Here is a 15,110-nt window from a genome sequence, read left to right as displayed (position 1 = left end):
CTATGGCTGGACATTTACAGAGCAATAAAGCTATTATGTTTGTATACAGCACCCAAATAGACTTATAACTTTCAATGCCATGATAATGGTATGCTCAAATATTGATCACAGCGCAGTATGGGTCAATGTTACACATGAATAACACACTGGAGGTGCAGGCTGTGGAGACATCAGCACTATAAATGCAGGGGTAGACGAAGGTGGCCATTTGGATTCATTTCCCAAATGAAAATCTTTCTCATGCAGAAAAGCCATGCAGAATCAGATATTGGAATGGGAAGGTCTGGATCCTCGCTTGTGACTCCATCTTCAACACCCGACTGGTTTGAATTTGTGCAGATTAACCGACGAGCGGGTGCTTCCCTTTTCCTTTAAAAACAATAACATTAATAACGATCAACAAATATCTCCAAAATCAGTCTTATCATGTGGCAATTTCTGTAGAGCAGCCAGGCATTCCATTCTTCAGCTTCAATCACGATTTCTAAAGCTTTTTTCCAAAGACATGGTATATGTGGTAGGCTTTTGGCTTCATTTAGGAAATGTAACCTTTTGAAAGAAAACAATCCACTGCTTTGATGGCCTTTTCTGCCATTGACACGCATGGAGACGTCTTCAGAATCAGATGGCATTCAGACTGAGATTCCTACATCAGGCAGCATGCTTCAATCATGCCACAGGCCCTACAGATGGCAAAAGTATAGTTTAAAGAATGAAGAAAGAAATTGGTACATGCCATTTATTTAGACATGTTTGGGTATGTAAGATATGTTACTGGTTAAGATATGTAAATGTGGACCTCAGAGGCCAGATTGTCAAGTGATGGAATAACCTTTGTCATTTTATTGGTTTTACAGGTATAAAGATCGTACGTTCATATCAAAGAAAAGGTCAAAATATGTACATGTCAGAAAGGTTTGGAAAAACTAAACACGCAAATCAAAGTTTAAAAAAATGTTTTTAGGAGAGGTTATTCTTCCACAATATTATTTGCTATTAAAATCATTACTAATTTATTATGTGTCCTGAAATAACTAAATACGCATCATCCCGGCAATGATATCACGTGAATATCTTTAAACACGATTTCATTTTCAGGTCTAAGCACATTTGTGCCAGTCTTTCTGACGTCCAATATGCGTGCAGACCTCATTCATGTAGAATCTTACGGTCAGAACAGTTCTCTCCTTAACCAAAATGTCCTAACTCAACGACGCTAATAATTTTCATGTTTTTGTTAAAACAAACCCAAGAGTGGCCAACACTCAGTGCGTGCAGTAAATGTTCTCTAGTTTCCCAGGAATCGACATTGGTCGGCCAACCATATTGTTTTCCTGCGGAGCCCGGAAGCGAGTGTCCCTGTGTGGCATTTCGAAGATCGGAAACTTATAAACAGGTCTGCATTTTATTCACTCTCAAACGAGTCAGTTTGTCTCCTGTGGTGAGGTCGAGCTTAGTAACGCTGACATTTTTGTATATTAAACACAGCCGTGACTGTTAATTACTAAAGTATTACGCCGGCTTCTGTGTGTGCGTAAACACGTGGGTCATGGACTTGATAGCACTGAGGCTAACACACGTTCTCCCAGACAAATTAGGATCTTCGATGCTTCTAGTCTTTTAGACGGCGAGTAGTTTAATTACTTAAGTAATTCCTTTATTATAGCAAGTACTGTTATAAACAAATGACGTCATTAAAGTGAGTCTGCATGCTAAGTGTCAACCACTTGTGTTGTGGTGCTGATGTGTGAAGGTTTGTTATGTTTATAATATGGTTATGTAACTGTTTTGTTTGATCTGAACTTAAATAAACATCCGTACAGACTCTCTTGCTGGTTTCAAGGACGTCAGAAATTAAACAAAGTTTGCCATTAAATCCTAGCGTTGTCTGTTAAAACGGGTAGAATGCGGTTAAAACAGACCCAACTCCCACAAAACTGACGTAGCCTTACTATAATCTTTACATAACGTTACACTAGGTTGTGAGCTGACCACAGGCGATGTTAACAAAGCCACAAAGTCGTGGTTTCCTAAATGGACAGCTGACCCTTACTGTCCCAGCCCTCCCTTTGACACATTCTGAAATATAATTTTCCTTACTCCTTGCTAAGATAATTATTTTGACTGTAAAGTTGATGGGTCAGCATGGGGTTGCATCATGTACCGGTGAAGGTCAGGACACAATGACATGTCTGTGCAATAAGCTGGGACAGCTGACAAGTCTATAAGAGATGCTGATTATCACAGCAACACAGAGAAGTAGATTGCGAATATGTTATGCAGTAGGTCTTTCTAAGAGTGTTTTGTTTCATTTACTAGAAAGCATATAAAATAAGACGTCCATGGATAAGAGAGTAGCACAGCAGATCAGAGTTTATCTTTTTAAGAAGACCTTTGCCCTACCAGAAATGCAAATGTATTTTACATATTTAATAGACATACTCCAAAAATATATAAAAACAAAATGAATATGCACAGTAAGCATGCATATATTATGTAAACACAGACTTTTATTACGTATACGATTAAACGTAGAACAGCTCTACTTTAAACGTACAAAAATAGTTGAAAGATGGGAATTCACCCCTTAATATATAATGTCTGTCATTGGCTTTTGAATGAATTTTTTCTCGAAGCAGTGATGAAGTCCATGTCTGCTGTCACCTTAGGGCTCTCCTTGAGATGTTCCAGGAGTGTGAGGATGATGAGGATGAGCTGTACCAGGATGAAGCAGACTCAAGTCTGTCTGATGCTGACAGCGAGCTGCAGTTCCGACTTTATTCCCAGCTGCATTACGGAGCTGAGAACCAGGATGCCCATGAGGAAGTGAGAGAGGAAGAGTCATCAGTACCACAGGCTCCACCTCAGCAGAAATCCTCGCCGCCTCCTGCTGCACCTGTAGATGTCATCGTGATAGACTCGGGTCCAGATTCTATCACGTTATCAGATAACACAGAGGAAGATGACAGTGTGTGCACAAAAAAAGCGCAAACATCAATAGCGCACAGGAGTGGGACACGTCAAACATCAATAGCGCACAGGAGTGGGACACGTCAAACATCAATAGCGCACAGGAGGGGGATACCTCTTAACACCCATTCGCTCGTTCCATCGCGTAGTCAAACAAGAAGCATCTATCTAGGTGATATTGTGGTATTGGAGTCAGAGTCTGAAGAGAACTCTGATTCAGACTCTGTACCCCCTTATGTTGAGGATCTGGGTTCAGATTCCGACTCGGATGGGTTGGAGAACTGGATGCTTCTGGGCCCGGAGAAGCATGATGGAGATCAGAACATCCAGCTGAACTGTTCCTTGCCGGATAACTGTGAGAAACGAGGTAAGATTGTAGTTTAGTTGTGTATTTTTTGTACATGAGGAGAAAAGCGAAAGGACAAAGTTTGAACATTGTTGAAGATGTTGTTGGCCATATAATGAAAGTGAACAGTGACTGAGGTAGATGCCTCTTAAAGGGAAAGCTCACCCAAAAATTTTGATTTCTGTTATCATTTACTCACCCTTGTTCCAAATCCAAAATTGTCTTTGTTCTGATGAACACAGAGAAAAATATTTTATATAAGAATGCTTGTAACCACGCAGTTTTTGGCCACGTTGACTACCGTATTAGGAAAAATTTCAAAATTACACTCAAAACTGTTTTAGAGGTCGCTAAAACCAAAAATTCTCTGCCATTGACAGATTTTTTTCCAGTGACGGAAAAATCTGAAGGCTGTCCGTCATTTTGATTACAATATTGGATTACAATCTAAGGGCAATTTGTATCTCCCGTTTTGTCATTTCCGCTCATTAGAGCGTGATCGTAGGCTACTTCCCCTGTTCTGAACACAGCAGCGAAGGGTCATGTGTGTCCAATTGTAAGTTTACTTACAAATGCCTGGTCCGTTTTGGAAAACGGTCAGCAGAGACTTGCGGTGCAGATGCATCTGTCACAGACCCCGCATCACGTGCACGCATACACACAAAGGCACGCAGTGGTGCAGTGTTTACTGAGTTTCTTCCTTCATAAAAGCGACTTGCGTCCTTCGGAGAAAAATTCGCTTTCAGTGAGAGAAAAAATGTCTATCTCGTCGTCTTCTATGTTCAGTGAGAAGCAGAAGCAGCACGTTCATGACCAAACCACAACTTGTGAGTACAAAATACTATTTACAAGCACATGTCATCTGTGTTCCTTAGAACTAAGACATCTATACAGATTTAAAACAACTTGAGGGTTAGTAATTGATGACAGAATTGTTTTGGGGGGGGAACTGTTTTTTTTGTTTTGTAAAATCCCCACACCTTTTCTAAGCAGTGAAATGTAGGCACTACAATCCCCCAAAACACCATAAAAGGCCCATTCACACTTGTTTACTCAACAGCAATAAGAGTAAAAAAAAATTAAGTTTTTTGTTTGCATTTTTAAAAAGTTTTACATTCAGACGAGAATGTTGTCAAAATGGTCTGCATGCACGCGAAAATTAGCACCTTTCCCGCCCCAACCTAAACCTAAAAGTACAGTCACAGGTGTTTATCGCACAAATTGACGGGCTGCACGAAACATTGTTAATCAACTGCACACGATTTGGTGATTAACTACAATTGTTTTTGCGCAGTTCTTCAGTGAAGTACAGTTAAAGTGTTGCTGCGTCGGAAAGCCAGAGGGCGCTCTCACGCACAAACTCCAAATGAGTGCCACAGTAGAAGTACAACACCACAAGTAGTTCTAGGAAATGCTTATTGGGATCTTTCTATCACTGTTTTTTAAACATTCCCAGGTATTATCATGATTATAAAGTATATTTATAATCATGATGTTTGACGAGTATTGCTTTTTCAAATGCACAAGTGCCTGAAACTCATAGTGATTTCAGGTGGGGCAACACTAACATACTGATCAAAGAGCCGTGCTTCACAAACAAGCTGCGCATAAACAGAATCATTGCAATATCATAGTCACAATCGACAGGTTGATTTATGCAATATTTAGTGAAAATCACGATTAATCGTGCAGCCCTAAAACTGACCCAAAAACAGTATAAAAGTACAAAAAAAACCTTGCGTCTTGACGCCGATGGTTTCTCATGGAAAGCAATGGATTACCCACACAGAGCAACGCTGGCCAAACGTCAAAATGTGATCAGTTTGGAAGTGAGAAACTGTTGGTGAACATGAGTAAAAACACTGTTGTTGGCGATGTCATTTTGTGAACACTATGCCAGGTGAACACTAAGAAGAGTTTAACACAAGGATGAATACCGCTATGTTGGCTTTGTCTCTGGTCATGGTGGTGCGATAAATCTACACCTTGCTGAATAAATATTAAGCAGGGCTCTCCAAACCTGCTCTTGGTGAGCTTACGTCATGACGATTTCAACTCCAACGCCAATCAAACACACCTGGATCATTTAATCAAGAGCTGTGTCCCAATTTGGACTAAAAAAACAAGGACTTGGTCTTCAAAGCAAGCAGCCTCAAAAGTCCAAGAAGCGATACTGAAATGAGATGCCTAGCCTCATGGAGGATTTCCAAATTGCGTCACATGGTGCTCCTGTTGCCTGGTGACAGCAGCAGGACACAGCAGAGCCGTTTCTGACTTTTTTAAACAAATACGGAGCAAGAAAAAGGATATTTTATTTTTGAGAATATGACGGGTTAATGTAGATAAAAACAGCGCAACAGTATATTAAATTAACCAACCTCAGAAATTTAAAACACAACAATGCACCAGTGATGTTAATTATTAACATCATATGTAAGTGATAATGTACAGGCAGCCGGTTGTTATTGCAGAAATAAGCCCAGACAGTGTGATCAGGTTTTGAAATACACTAAAGGGTCTTATTTTGCAATAACAGCCAGCTGCTTGTACATTACCCTGCTTATTACATGGCTACTTGCCACATGAGAAAAAAACTGAACATAAAAAATGAAATTGAAATACTTTGTTATTTCATTTTTACCGAATGCAGTCCTTCCGCGCGGAAAAGCCGGTTAGTTTCGGTTTTAAAGTAAGAAACAGCGTTCAAACTCGCAAATTAGTTTAATCATTTGTAAATATAATATTATAATATTATTAAAAGACATATTTATAATACATTTTTGTGACATATTAAACTGCCCCTCTCAAAATGATTTGCAGCATCCAGGTTTCTGGGTGTTATTAGTTTTGAGCTGTTGTTATTTGAAAATGATCAGAATCAAGCATTCAAATGAGCCGTGTAATAAATAATATTATAACGTTGAAATGGAACGTTTCTGTGAATTACATAGTTTTATTTAACTGCCAGTTTCGAATGAATTTGTAAACATTTCAGGCCGGTACAGGCACGTAATGAATTTCGGGATAGCCAAATCTGTGAAGGATACATTCGTTCTGTCCTTAAAAACCCGTGGAAATAAGGTTGCATGTTCGGACTGCATTTGAAGCGACCTTTGAATCGGGACAGCCTTACCAGCCTTCAGACGCGCTGCTGTGACGATATCAAAGACGATATCAGTCTTAAAACGCAGCCTTCAAAGGACGCAGCCCCCGAATTGGGACACAGACAGGTGTGTTGAAACAGGGATTGAGAAGCAGTTTGCAGGACGGTTGCTCACTGCGAGCAGGGTTGGAGATCCCTGCGTTAAAGGGATAGTTCACCCAAAAATTCTATCATCATTTACTCACAGGTTTGGAACAGTGCAAATATTATAGAATTGACAAAAATAGCAAATACTTTGTATATAGATTATTTTCCTAAAATCCTTAATCTAAACTCTGAATGTAGTTTTGATGTCATTTATATTATGTTGGTTTTCCTTTGTATGTTTTTTCTTTCTACCCATGTTGCATGTTTGTGAATATAAACACACATTTGTATTTATTCCCAGAGCGCTCTGCTTTATAGGCTGTGTGTACACCTAATCACTGAATCTGTGAATCTCTTATCCAGACACTTTAGCTGTAAAGTTACTGTGAGAGGATGTTTGTGTGTTTAACAGACTGATCCAGCAGGTGTGTGTGCGGGCGCATGCATGAGCCTTTACACGTGTAAACTTCATTTGAATGCGCGTGAGAACGCGCCGGAAAAGCGATGAGGGAATATTTCTGTGTATGTAGACGGAAAAAACAAACAAAACATAACAAACCTCCTGTCAGAGAGGAAGCGAGGTTGTGGGAGACTTTAATCATAGATGAATAAAAATGTATTTGCAAATCTCTCTAGATCTACACATTAGGCTAACCTGCAAAGCTCAGCAAAAGCAGCAAACCTCCCTTTTCTCCCCCCCCCGATCTTTCTGAATGCCTTGTCCTCATTTCCATTCAGAGATTCCTTCCTGTTGCCTTTATTCGTTTTCTGCTCTTTCTTCTTCTCTTTTTCGTTTTTCGAGTTCTTTCCTACAAATACAAACCATTTCATTGTTTCTTTTTTCATATCTTTTTCCCTTCATCCATCTATCCATCTCTCTCTTTGGCTCATTTGAATGGTGACTGTGAAGGAGTCTGTGGGCTGGTATTTCTGCTCTGTCGATCATGCTTCTCACACTCATGTGCAGAGGGGGCCTTCTACTGCCCTGGCCTGCTTTTGTTACCCAGAGAGAGAGAGATTCAGTGGAGGATGAGAGTGAGAGAGGGAGGGGATCACCGGGAGGAAAGGGCCAGCTCTCTGTCTCTCTTTTTCTCCTCTGTGTCTCTGATCTCTGGGGCTTGACCCTGCACTCCAGAACATGTGGGTCATATAAGGGAGGGGAGCTTTGAGGAAGTGGCTGGAGAGCTTGCCCTGTGTGTGTGTGTTTATGTGTCTAAATGAGAGAGATTTCCTCTGCCGGGTTAACTGTGATAGAGAGGGGACAAAAGGATGGTTCATATGGGAGGTCATAAGGTTGAATTGTGGGTAATGAGGGTTGAGGCCATATTATATTGTATATTATACATTAGAATTTGTATTGTTATTTTTCTCCTCCTCAAAAATACTGGCGTTGGGTCAAAAGGGATGAACCCAATTGACGGGTTAAATGAACACAGATGTATATTTTTGACCAACCAAGAGTGAAAAGAATCCATCCTTTTTGGTTATAACACCATCATAGGTTCATGTATAACCCAAGGGGTGGGGTTGTCCCATGTTGCCCCAAGGCTTGGTTGAAGAATTTTTAAAAACATTTTTTAGAGTGGTGGTGGTCACTGACTGGTCTGTAGCATTTTAGTTTTTTAAGTGTAGTCGATGGGGCAGCAAAGGGTGCTGACCTGCCAAACTTGTCTTAGCTGCTAAACAAATGGAGTACATCCCACTTTAATCATTTTGTCTCATGCAAATTCAAGCGACAGCCATGACCACAATTTTTTGTTGACACAAATGGATTTTTGTGTAGTGATAGACATATAGATAGTGATTAATATATCAGCCGGGTTGTTTCAATATTTGGCTATTTTGATATTTTAGGCATTGGCCGTCCTTACTTGTCCTTTAATCAAAAAGTGTTGTTCTCTCTGTAAATTGGTGGTCGACAGAAATTACAAAAAGGTTTTTAATGGCGATACGATATTTCAAAAGCACTGTGGCAAATAAAAGTGCAGACACACTGAAAATGGTTAAAACTATTGTGTATTATGCGGCTTATTAGTAGCACGTAGCTTTAAATGCATTAAAACCGACCTGAAACCATGAAACATTGTTAATCTCAAACAGATAAAAGCATGTAAATGTAAATAAAATATATAGGAACATAATAAAAATATATAGAACAATATCACTTTATATTAGCAACCTAAGAGAAAAAATATGACAATTGCTGACGCCGATAATGAAAAAAATCCATTTATCGACCATGACAAAAAACCGTTCCATACCTACCCAAAATATCAACAAACATTTTAATTGAATATTGTGTCAAACAAGTGTTTCTTTTGTCTTTTTCATTTCTATATATGCATATAATGTCAACCACAATAATATATAAAAACCCAGCCATAAAAAATAGCAAAATGTGTTTAAAATTATGGAAAAACAATGCATAGGGTTAATTTGCCTTTTTTTCCATAAAAATCTTTCAGATGTTTGACTTATTTCCACTAAAACACTATATTGTGTTCGATAGGTTAAACAAATATCTGTTAAAATGGCCACAAGTCCCAGACATACCTGTGACTTTAGTATGCGCTCTTTATAGGGTGTATGAGGGAATTTGTGTCATGTGTGATTGTGTTTGTGATGCACCGGCCAAAAGCTTTAGACAGCAGTGACTAATTTCATTTAAGCGCACATACTATACTCTCCCAAATCCAATTCTCTCCAGTTGCTAAGTCTCGTAACTGTGTGATGTGTGTCCGCCGAACAACTTACATTCAGCTCACAACATGCACACCCTCAAATCCAATTCACCTCAGTCGATGGGTGTTACTGTTACTATATGGTATCAGATACACACACAAACCGAGTGGCAGACTGTGTCGCATATCCATCGATGGTGATCTGAAAGATGGACAGGACAAGAGAAAAACATCCCCTAGATCCCTCACTGTTTGTCCTGTCCCACACACACGCTACACACCACACACACAGGTTGTGTCTCTGAATCTATCTGATTTTGGGATGAAGGGGCCCCTTGGACCCCACTCAAACGGAACAGACAAGAAAAATGAGAGCCTCCAAACGAAGGGGGAAACCACGGGACGGGGGGGGGGCGGTCTGTGAACTTGAATTAGTTGTTGAGCCTTCCTCAGTGGTCACACTTTCTTTTTTCTTCCTCCTTTGTCCCTTTTTAATTTCCCTTTTCCCCCTTTTTATCTTTTTTCAGTGTTTCTCCCCTCCCCTTTTTGGTTCCGTCTGGGTTTTCGCCCTGTGAACACTAAACTTTGTCATTAGTCTGGACTATAGCACTGGTTAGAGATGGGCATAAGTTTAGGCTGTATGAATGAGTGTTTTATACACTGCAAGGCATAGAGAAAGGTAAGCAAACTGAATTTTCTTTTTGTTTTCCCTTTTTTGTAGTTGTTTATAGTTGTGATTTGGACCGTTCTGGTTTTAGATGTGTTTCTGGTCTGTGGTGTCTATGATGACTGGACTGCCATCTTTGCTATAGTGAACACGGCCTTGACACCCTTTATATCCTATTGGTGTTAGGCTATGTAGTTTTATTTTACTGCCATTCTCTCTCCCTCGCTCTTTTTTTTAACTCTCTCGCTCTCCCTCACTCAATCTTCTACTCTATTTGTATATCCCCACTCTTTAATGAGGCATCCCCCAGACTTCCATAAATATAAATGACAGCTGTCAATCTTTTTTTGGCTCTCCCTCACACTTTAATTGTATGTTTTGTTTAACAGCCACAGCTTTAACCTTATTCTTTTTGGTTCCTTCTGCCTTTTTCCTTTGAGTATGTAATACATTTTCTGAATGTTAGAACAGCCATTTTGATTGTGGACTTTTTTATTTTTAAAGTCATAGCTCACCCACCCACTCTTGTCATTTCAAACCTGTATGACTTTCTGTCTTCCGCAGAACACAAAAGATATTTTGAGTAATGTTATTAAATGGCACTCATTCACTTGGTTCTGTGTCCATACAATTGAAGTGAATGGTTACCAAATATCTTTTGTGTTTCACAAAAGAAAGTAAGTCATGCAGGTTTGAAATCACAAGGGTGAAGAAATAATGACAGAATTTTCAGTTTTGGGTAAACTATCCTTTTAATAATGCTTTCTTTACACATGATATTCATATAATAAAAGGCAGAAAAATAATTAATATTGGATTGTAGTTTGTCTCCTTTCTAAACAAAGCTCATCAGTTTGTAATAGACAAATGCTTTTCTAATAGTTTATGTTTTGTGAGTATGCGTATGCACCTTTGCAGTGTCTATTTCTGTGAATTCTGTATATTCCACCTGATTTAGTTTTTAAGAAACAAGTCCTTGTATTGGGAAAAGCAGGAAAGTGAGGCGACACTTCTGCGACATGTAAGTAAATGAAAGTGGTTGTTTTGAACAGTTGAAATACATCATTGTGTATGGGTCACGATGTTCTAACTCAAGGTGTTGCCGGATAGGCCACGAAAACGAGAGCGGGCGCGCTGTGCGACTCATCCCGCTGAATGCCGGATAAAGTAAATGTGTTATCTGCAGGATTTGCGAAGGCCGCACATAACCACGCCATTCTAACAGATGTGTGTTTGGGTCGCTGGGGTGAGGCGTGGCAGCTGTGTGAGGTGATACGTGTCTCTAGGTCTGTGTGTGTGAGATTGGAGGGTTTTCGGGGTGTAAGTTTGAGAGTGTGTGTTTGTGTGTATGTGTGTGTGGCAGGGATAGGCATCAACTCTTATCTGGGCACAGCAGTGCCACATCATCTGAAACACCTCAGCTATTTCTCCACACGGCGTGTTTGAACAGACGCCACGTCCTCACACAAACACAACCGCAGATTTGCTACAGAATCACGGTGTGAGGCGGCGTTGTGACCTTTATATATCGTTTGTGATTTAAAAAAAAGGTTTTATTTATGTACTTTATTATGACAATTTTGTAAATTTGTATATATTTTTTGCCTTACGATACCATTAACATATTGATTAATGGTGCGATTGTTGATAGTTACACGTGAGAAAAAAATCCCTGAAATATTGTGTCAACAACACATATTCAATTATTTTTATTCAACCAGAATCCAAGCTCGGGAATATAATTACACATATCACCAAACTGAAATGTGTAAAATATAGAAATATTATATGCTAATGAAACAATATGCTACAGACATCCAATAATATCCTGGCGTGAACCAGATATTATAATATCATCAAGTTAGTTCTCTGCCAATTCCCATTTATTGCACAAATGGCAAGTATCCTTATACTGGTAATTCATCATCATCAATGTAAGCTGTTTTTAAGTCATTCATTATTATTTTTAATTGAATGCATAATATTTATTTTTCTATGCCATTTTTTACAGCACACTTCTGTTGATCACACCCAGTGTCAAAAAATATATTGACTAATATTGAACGTTTGCCTTAAATCAAAAGAATCTCATCAGACTTTTCCAAAAGATTGTGAATTTTCACCGGTTTCTCTCAAAAAAAGAAGCGTTTCCATCAGCTCTGTTTTCACGAATGGCCAGTGATCTACGCTACGTCTGTGGACGGCGTAATCCTGTTTGAAAGGTCTGCGTGTGTTCCTGGTTGTACGTCTGCCGTTTTGGGTGGGCTCTGCATGGGACAGCAGGTATCCTTAATCATGTTATGGGGTGCGGGGTGTATTTTTGAGAAGGGGTTTGCTGGCAAGCTCCCATCCCAATTTCATACTAAATGGTCACACACCGGGTTTGATTAGAGAAGGCAGGGCAGAGGAACTCAGCCTGCTCCATTGTCCACTTTCTGCCATTGGTGCAGAGTGGCTGGTCTGTGCTTTTCAAGATGGCAGTGTCGTGCATATGTGGGCATATTATGAGTTTCACAAATCGAATGAGTATTTTGAGGTTATCATTGTTTGAGATCTGCCTGCACCAAAACATGCCCAATATCACAATACTTACAATATTTTATGTATATTTGTAAAATATATTTTCAGTAGTTGTTGCTTTAAAACAAAAAGTTTGAAAATTAGATTTTGTTTTGCTTAAAAAATTTGAACTATTTATTCTCCCAGCTGTTGGTCTGGTATTAGGATGGTCTAATGAAGTTATCCCAAGATATTTATTAATATATTTTGAGAATATTGTCCCAGAGGGTTAAATCTGAATGTTTTATCTGCTCCTCAGTGATTATCTTTACCGCACAAAGATGCAACGTTGTCCCGGAAAACCTCAAGTCCAACATCTGCGGTTGTTTTCGCAGGTGCTCATTTGGTTTTGATGTGAACGTTTCTTCAATATAGAATATTTGTGTGGGCTGTTTTCTGTCAAATTGTAGTGGAAAAAGTCCCCCACTAGCTTTTGTCGCGAATTCATTTGTTTTTCACAGAATTATTTACATCTGATGACAAAAAAAGAATGTGTTTATGTATTTTTTTCCTTCAGCTAATGAAATGCTAGTATGATACACCATAGCTATGTGTGTCTTAAAGGGGGGAATTAAGGCTTTGAAAGTGCTTCCATTGGTATTGAATTATTCATACAATGTCAATAAATTGAAACTAATGTTGACCAAAAGTTTTGAATTTAGGTAAAGGTAATGCTGTATTAATTTGAATGGTGAAATTCAATCAAAATAATATGTTTAGTCCTGTTTAACTGTAATCCAAAACCGAATATTATAGATATTTATCATTTCATTCAGTCTTTCATATTCTGGCTTGAATATCTTTTTGTGGTACTGCCCCTTATAACGTGTGTCTCAGCGCATGGAGAAAACGTCATTGACGGAGGGAGAAAGGCAATTGCAATTACCAATAAAATCCATTATAATTAAGCAGTCATTTAATATAAAATCAAATTATTTCTTCAGCAACAAAGGATGGAGGTTCCCCATTGAGACCTGATACATTTATTTTGGTGGGTCTTTTAGCATAACTTTAACTTTTAAATCGCTTTGTCTTTTTGGTTGGGGTATTTAGGTTGGTTGGTATTTATTAACCACTGAGCCAAGATGATGATTACTTAGCTTTTTTTGGTATAGACTATTAGACTATAAGATATTAATGTAATCCATTGGAGTAGTACATAATGAAGCAGGAAAATAAATCTTTGTTTAAAATCTTGTGGCGTGCATCTTAAAAACCCAAAATGATCGCATGCTTACACTATACTTACACTCATTGCTTTCCAATTCCGTATGCATATTTCTTCTCCTATGCATATAGGATCACTAAATTAATCATATTTAGAATAATATTTCTTCTTGTCCACAATACAATTCAGGTCTGTGTTGTTTTCATTGTATGGACAAAAACAGAAAATAAATCATGCTGACCAATAGAACCAAGTGCACACAGATAGCAGTACCTGAAAACCAAATATGATGATCTGTGCAATGCCCTAAAGCTTGCAGAATTTTATATAAACTCCATTTCAAAGATATTTAGAAAGTGACATTATTTAAAGACAATCTTCTGTAGTCTAACTAAAATCTAACAGTGTTATGTTTTCTTCTTTCTCAACGCATGACCAATCTGTTTCGTACAATATGAATATATTAAAACATATTCATTCCAAAAATGTATTTATATGTGCCTCAGTTTTCTTCTAATCTGTTGGGTCTGCTTCTGTACTGGTCTGTCTCTTACTCATGAGAGGTTAGAGGTGTTTGTGTGTATTTTTGTATGCAAGTCTGCCTGTGTCTCAGTGTTTCTAATCTCTTAAGGTTTCTTAACTCCCTCTGGGACCTTCCAGAAAGCGCCACCTTACTATTATTAGGGCCTCTTTTGCATATTGAGGGAGCTGCTTTAAAATGTGCGTGCATGTGTTTTTATGTGCATGTGTATGTCTGATGTGCAGCAGGACTTTTTCATTTGCACCAACTGTTAAACCAAGGATGTGAGGTCAAACCTTGGCTGGCTTTACTTGTCTACTAACAGACGCATGCAGCATAAACAAGAAAGAAAGTGTCCAACCTAAAACATGATAATATTCGAACAATATAATGGTGAATAAATGATAACAGAAATCTCTACTTAATACTAGAACTCCTCACCATTTTACCCAAATAAAATTGTTGCTATTGTAAAAACAAATTGGTGTAGATGATACTTATCTTGACCTTATTCTCTTTCACAGTTTTCTAGTCTCAGACGTGTCATGTCAGTAAACCAGACATTGGCTAAACCAATTCAGAGAAGCATTTCATTCCTGCTTTTTGGATTTTTGGTCTGATATACTCATGAGAATAAGTTCCTTCCGCTTGCAAGTGATTTTTCACCGTAAAAAATCTACTGTATTGTGGTTAAATAGCATGTGACAAAATATGGAACAACTCAATTGAAATGTTTTGTATAGCTTAAATCAACAGCAGCCTTGATTCACATTATATTTTAAACTTTCATTGGTATTCATTCAGGTGGAGGTTTTGGAAGCCTTCTTTCTTCTACTGAAGATTCCAGCATTATACTGCGATACCAAATGCATCAAGTAATCGTCCAACATGCAGAAGTAATGAAAGCCATTTTAAAGCTTAAATTTCCAGTCGTAACGACACAAATGTA

At 38.5% G+C, this 15,110-nt stretch overlaps 1 protein-coding gene across 3 annotated transcripts in view; it reads left to right on the top strand.

Annotated features, from left to right (window-relative positions):
- The first annotated feature begins 1,096 nt into the window (after positions 1 to 1,096).
- The window catches only part of zcchc7 (zinc finger, CCHC domain containing 7), a 55,626-nt gene continuing 41,612 nt past the window's right edge, over positions 1,097 to 15,110 (top strand). Inside the window, exons 1-2 of one of the 3 annotated variants that reach the window (XM_079463006.1) lie at positions 1,097 to 1,396; positions 2,670 to 3,337. In XM_079463006.1, coding sequence (XP_079319132.1) covers positions 2,683 to 3,337 — 655 coding nt within the window. In that variant the 5' untranslated portion in view covers positions 1,097 to 1,396; positions 2,670 to 2,682. Of the gene's footprint in view, positions 1,754 to 2,669; positions 3,338 to 15,110 lie in introns of all 3 variants that reach the window. The other 2 variants (XM_079463007.1, XM_079463008.1) reach the window with 2 other exon arrangements.

The sequence above is a fragment of the Barbatula barbatula genome (assembly GCF_947034865.1).
Source record: "Barbatula barbatula genome assembly, chromosome: 8".
Classification (NCBI taxonomy): domain Eukaryota; kingdom Metazoa; phylum Chordata; class Actinopteri; order Cypriniformes; family Nemacheilidae; genus Barbatula; species Barbatula barbatula.
Note: the sequence above shows the minus strand (reverse complement) of the source record. Positions and strands in the feature narration are given on the sequence as shown.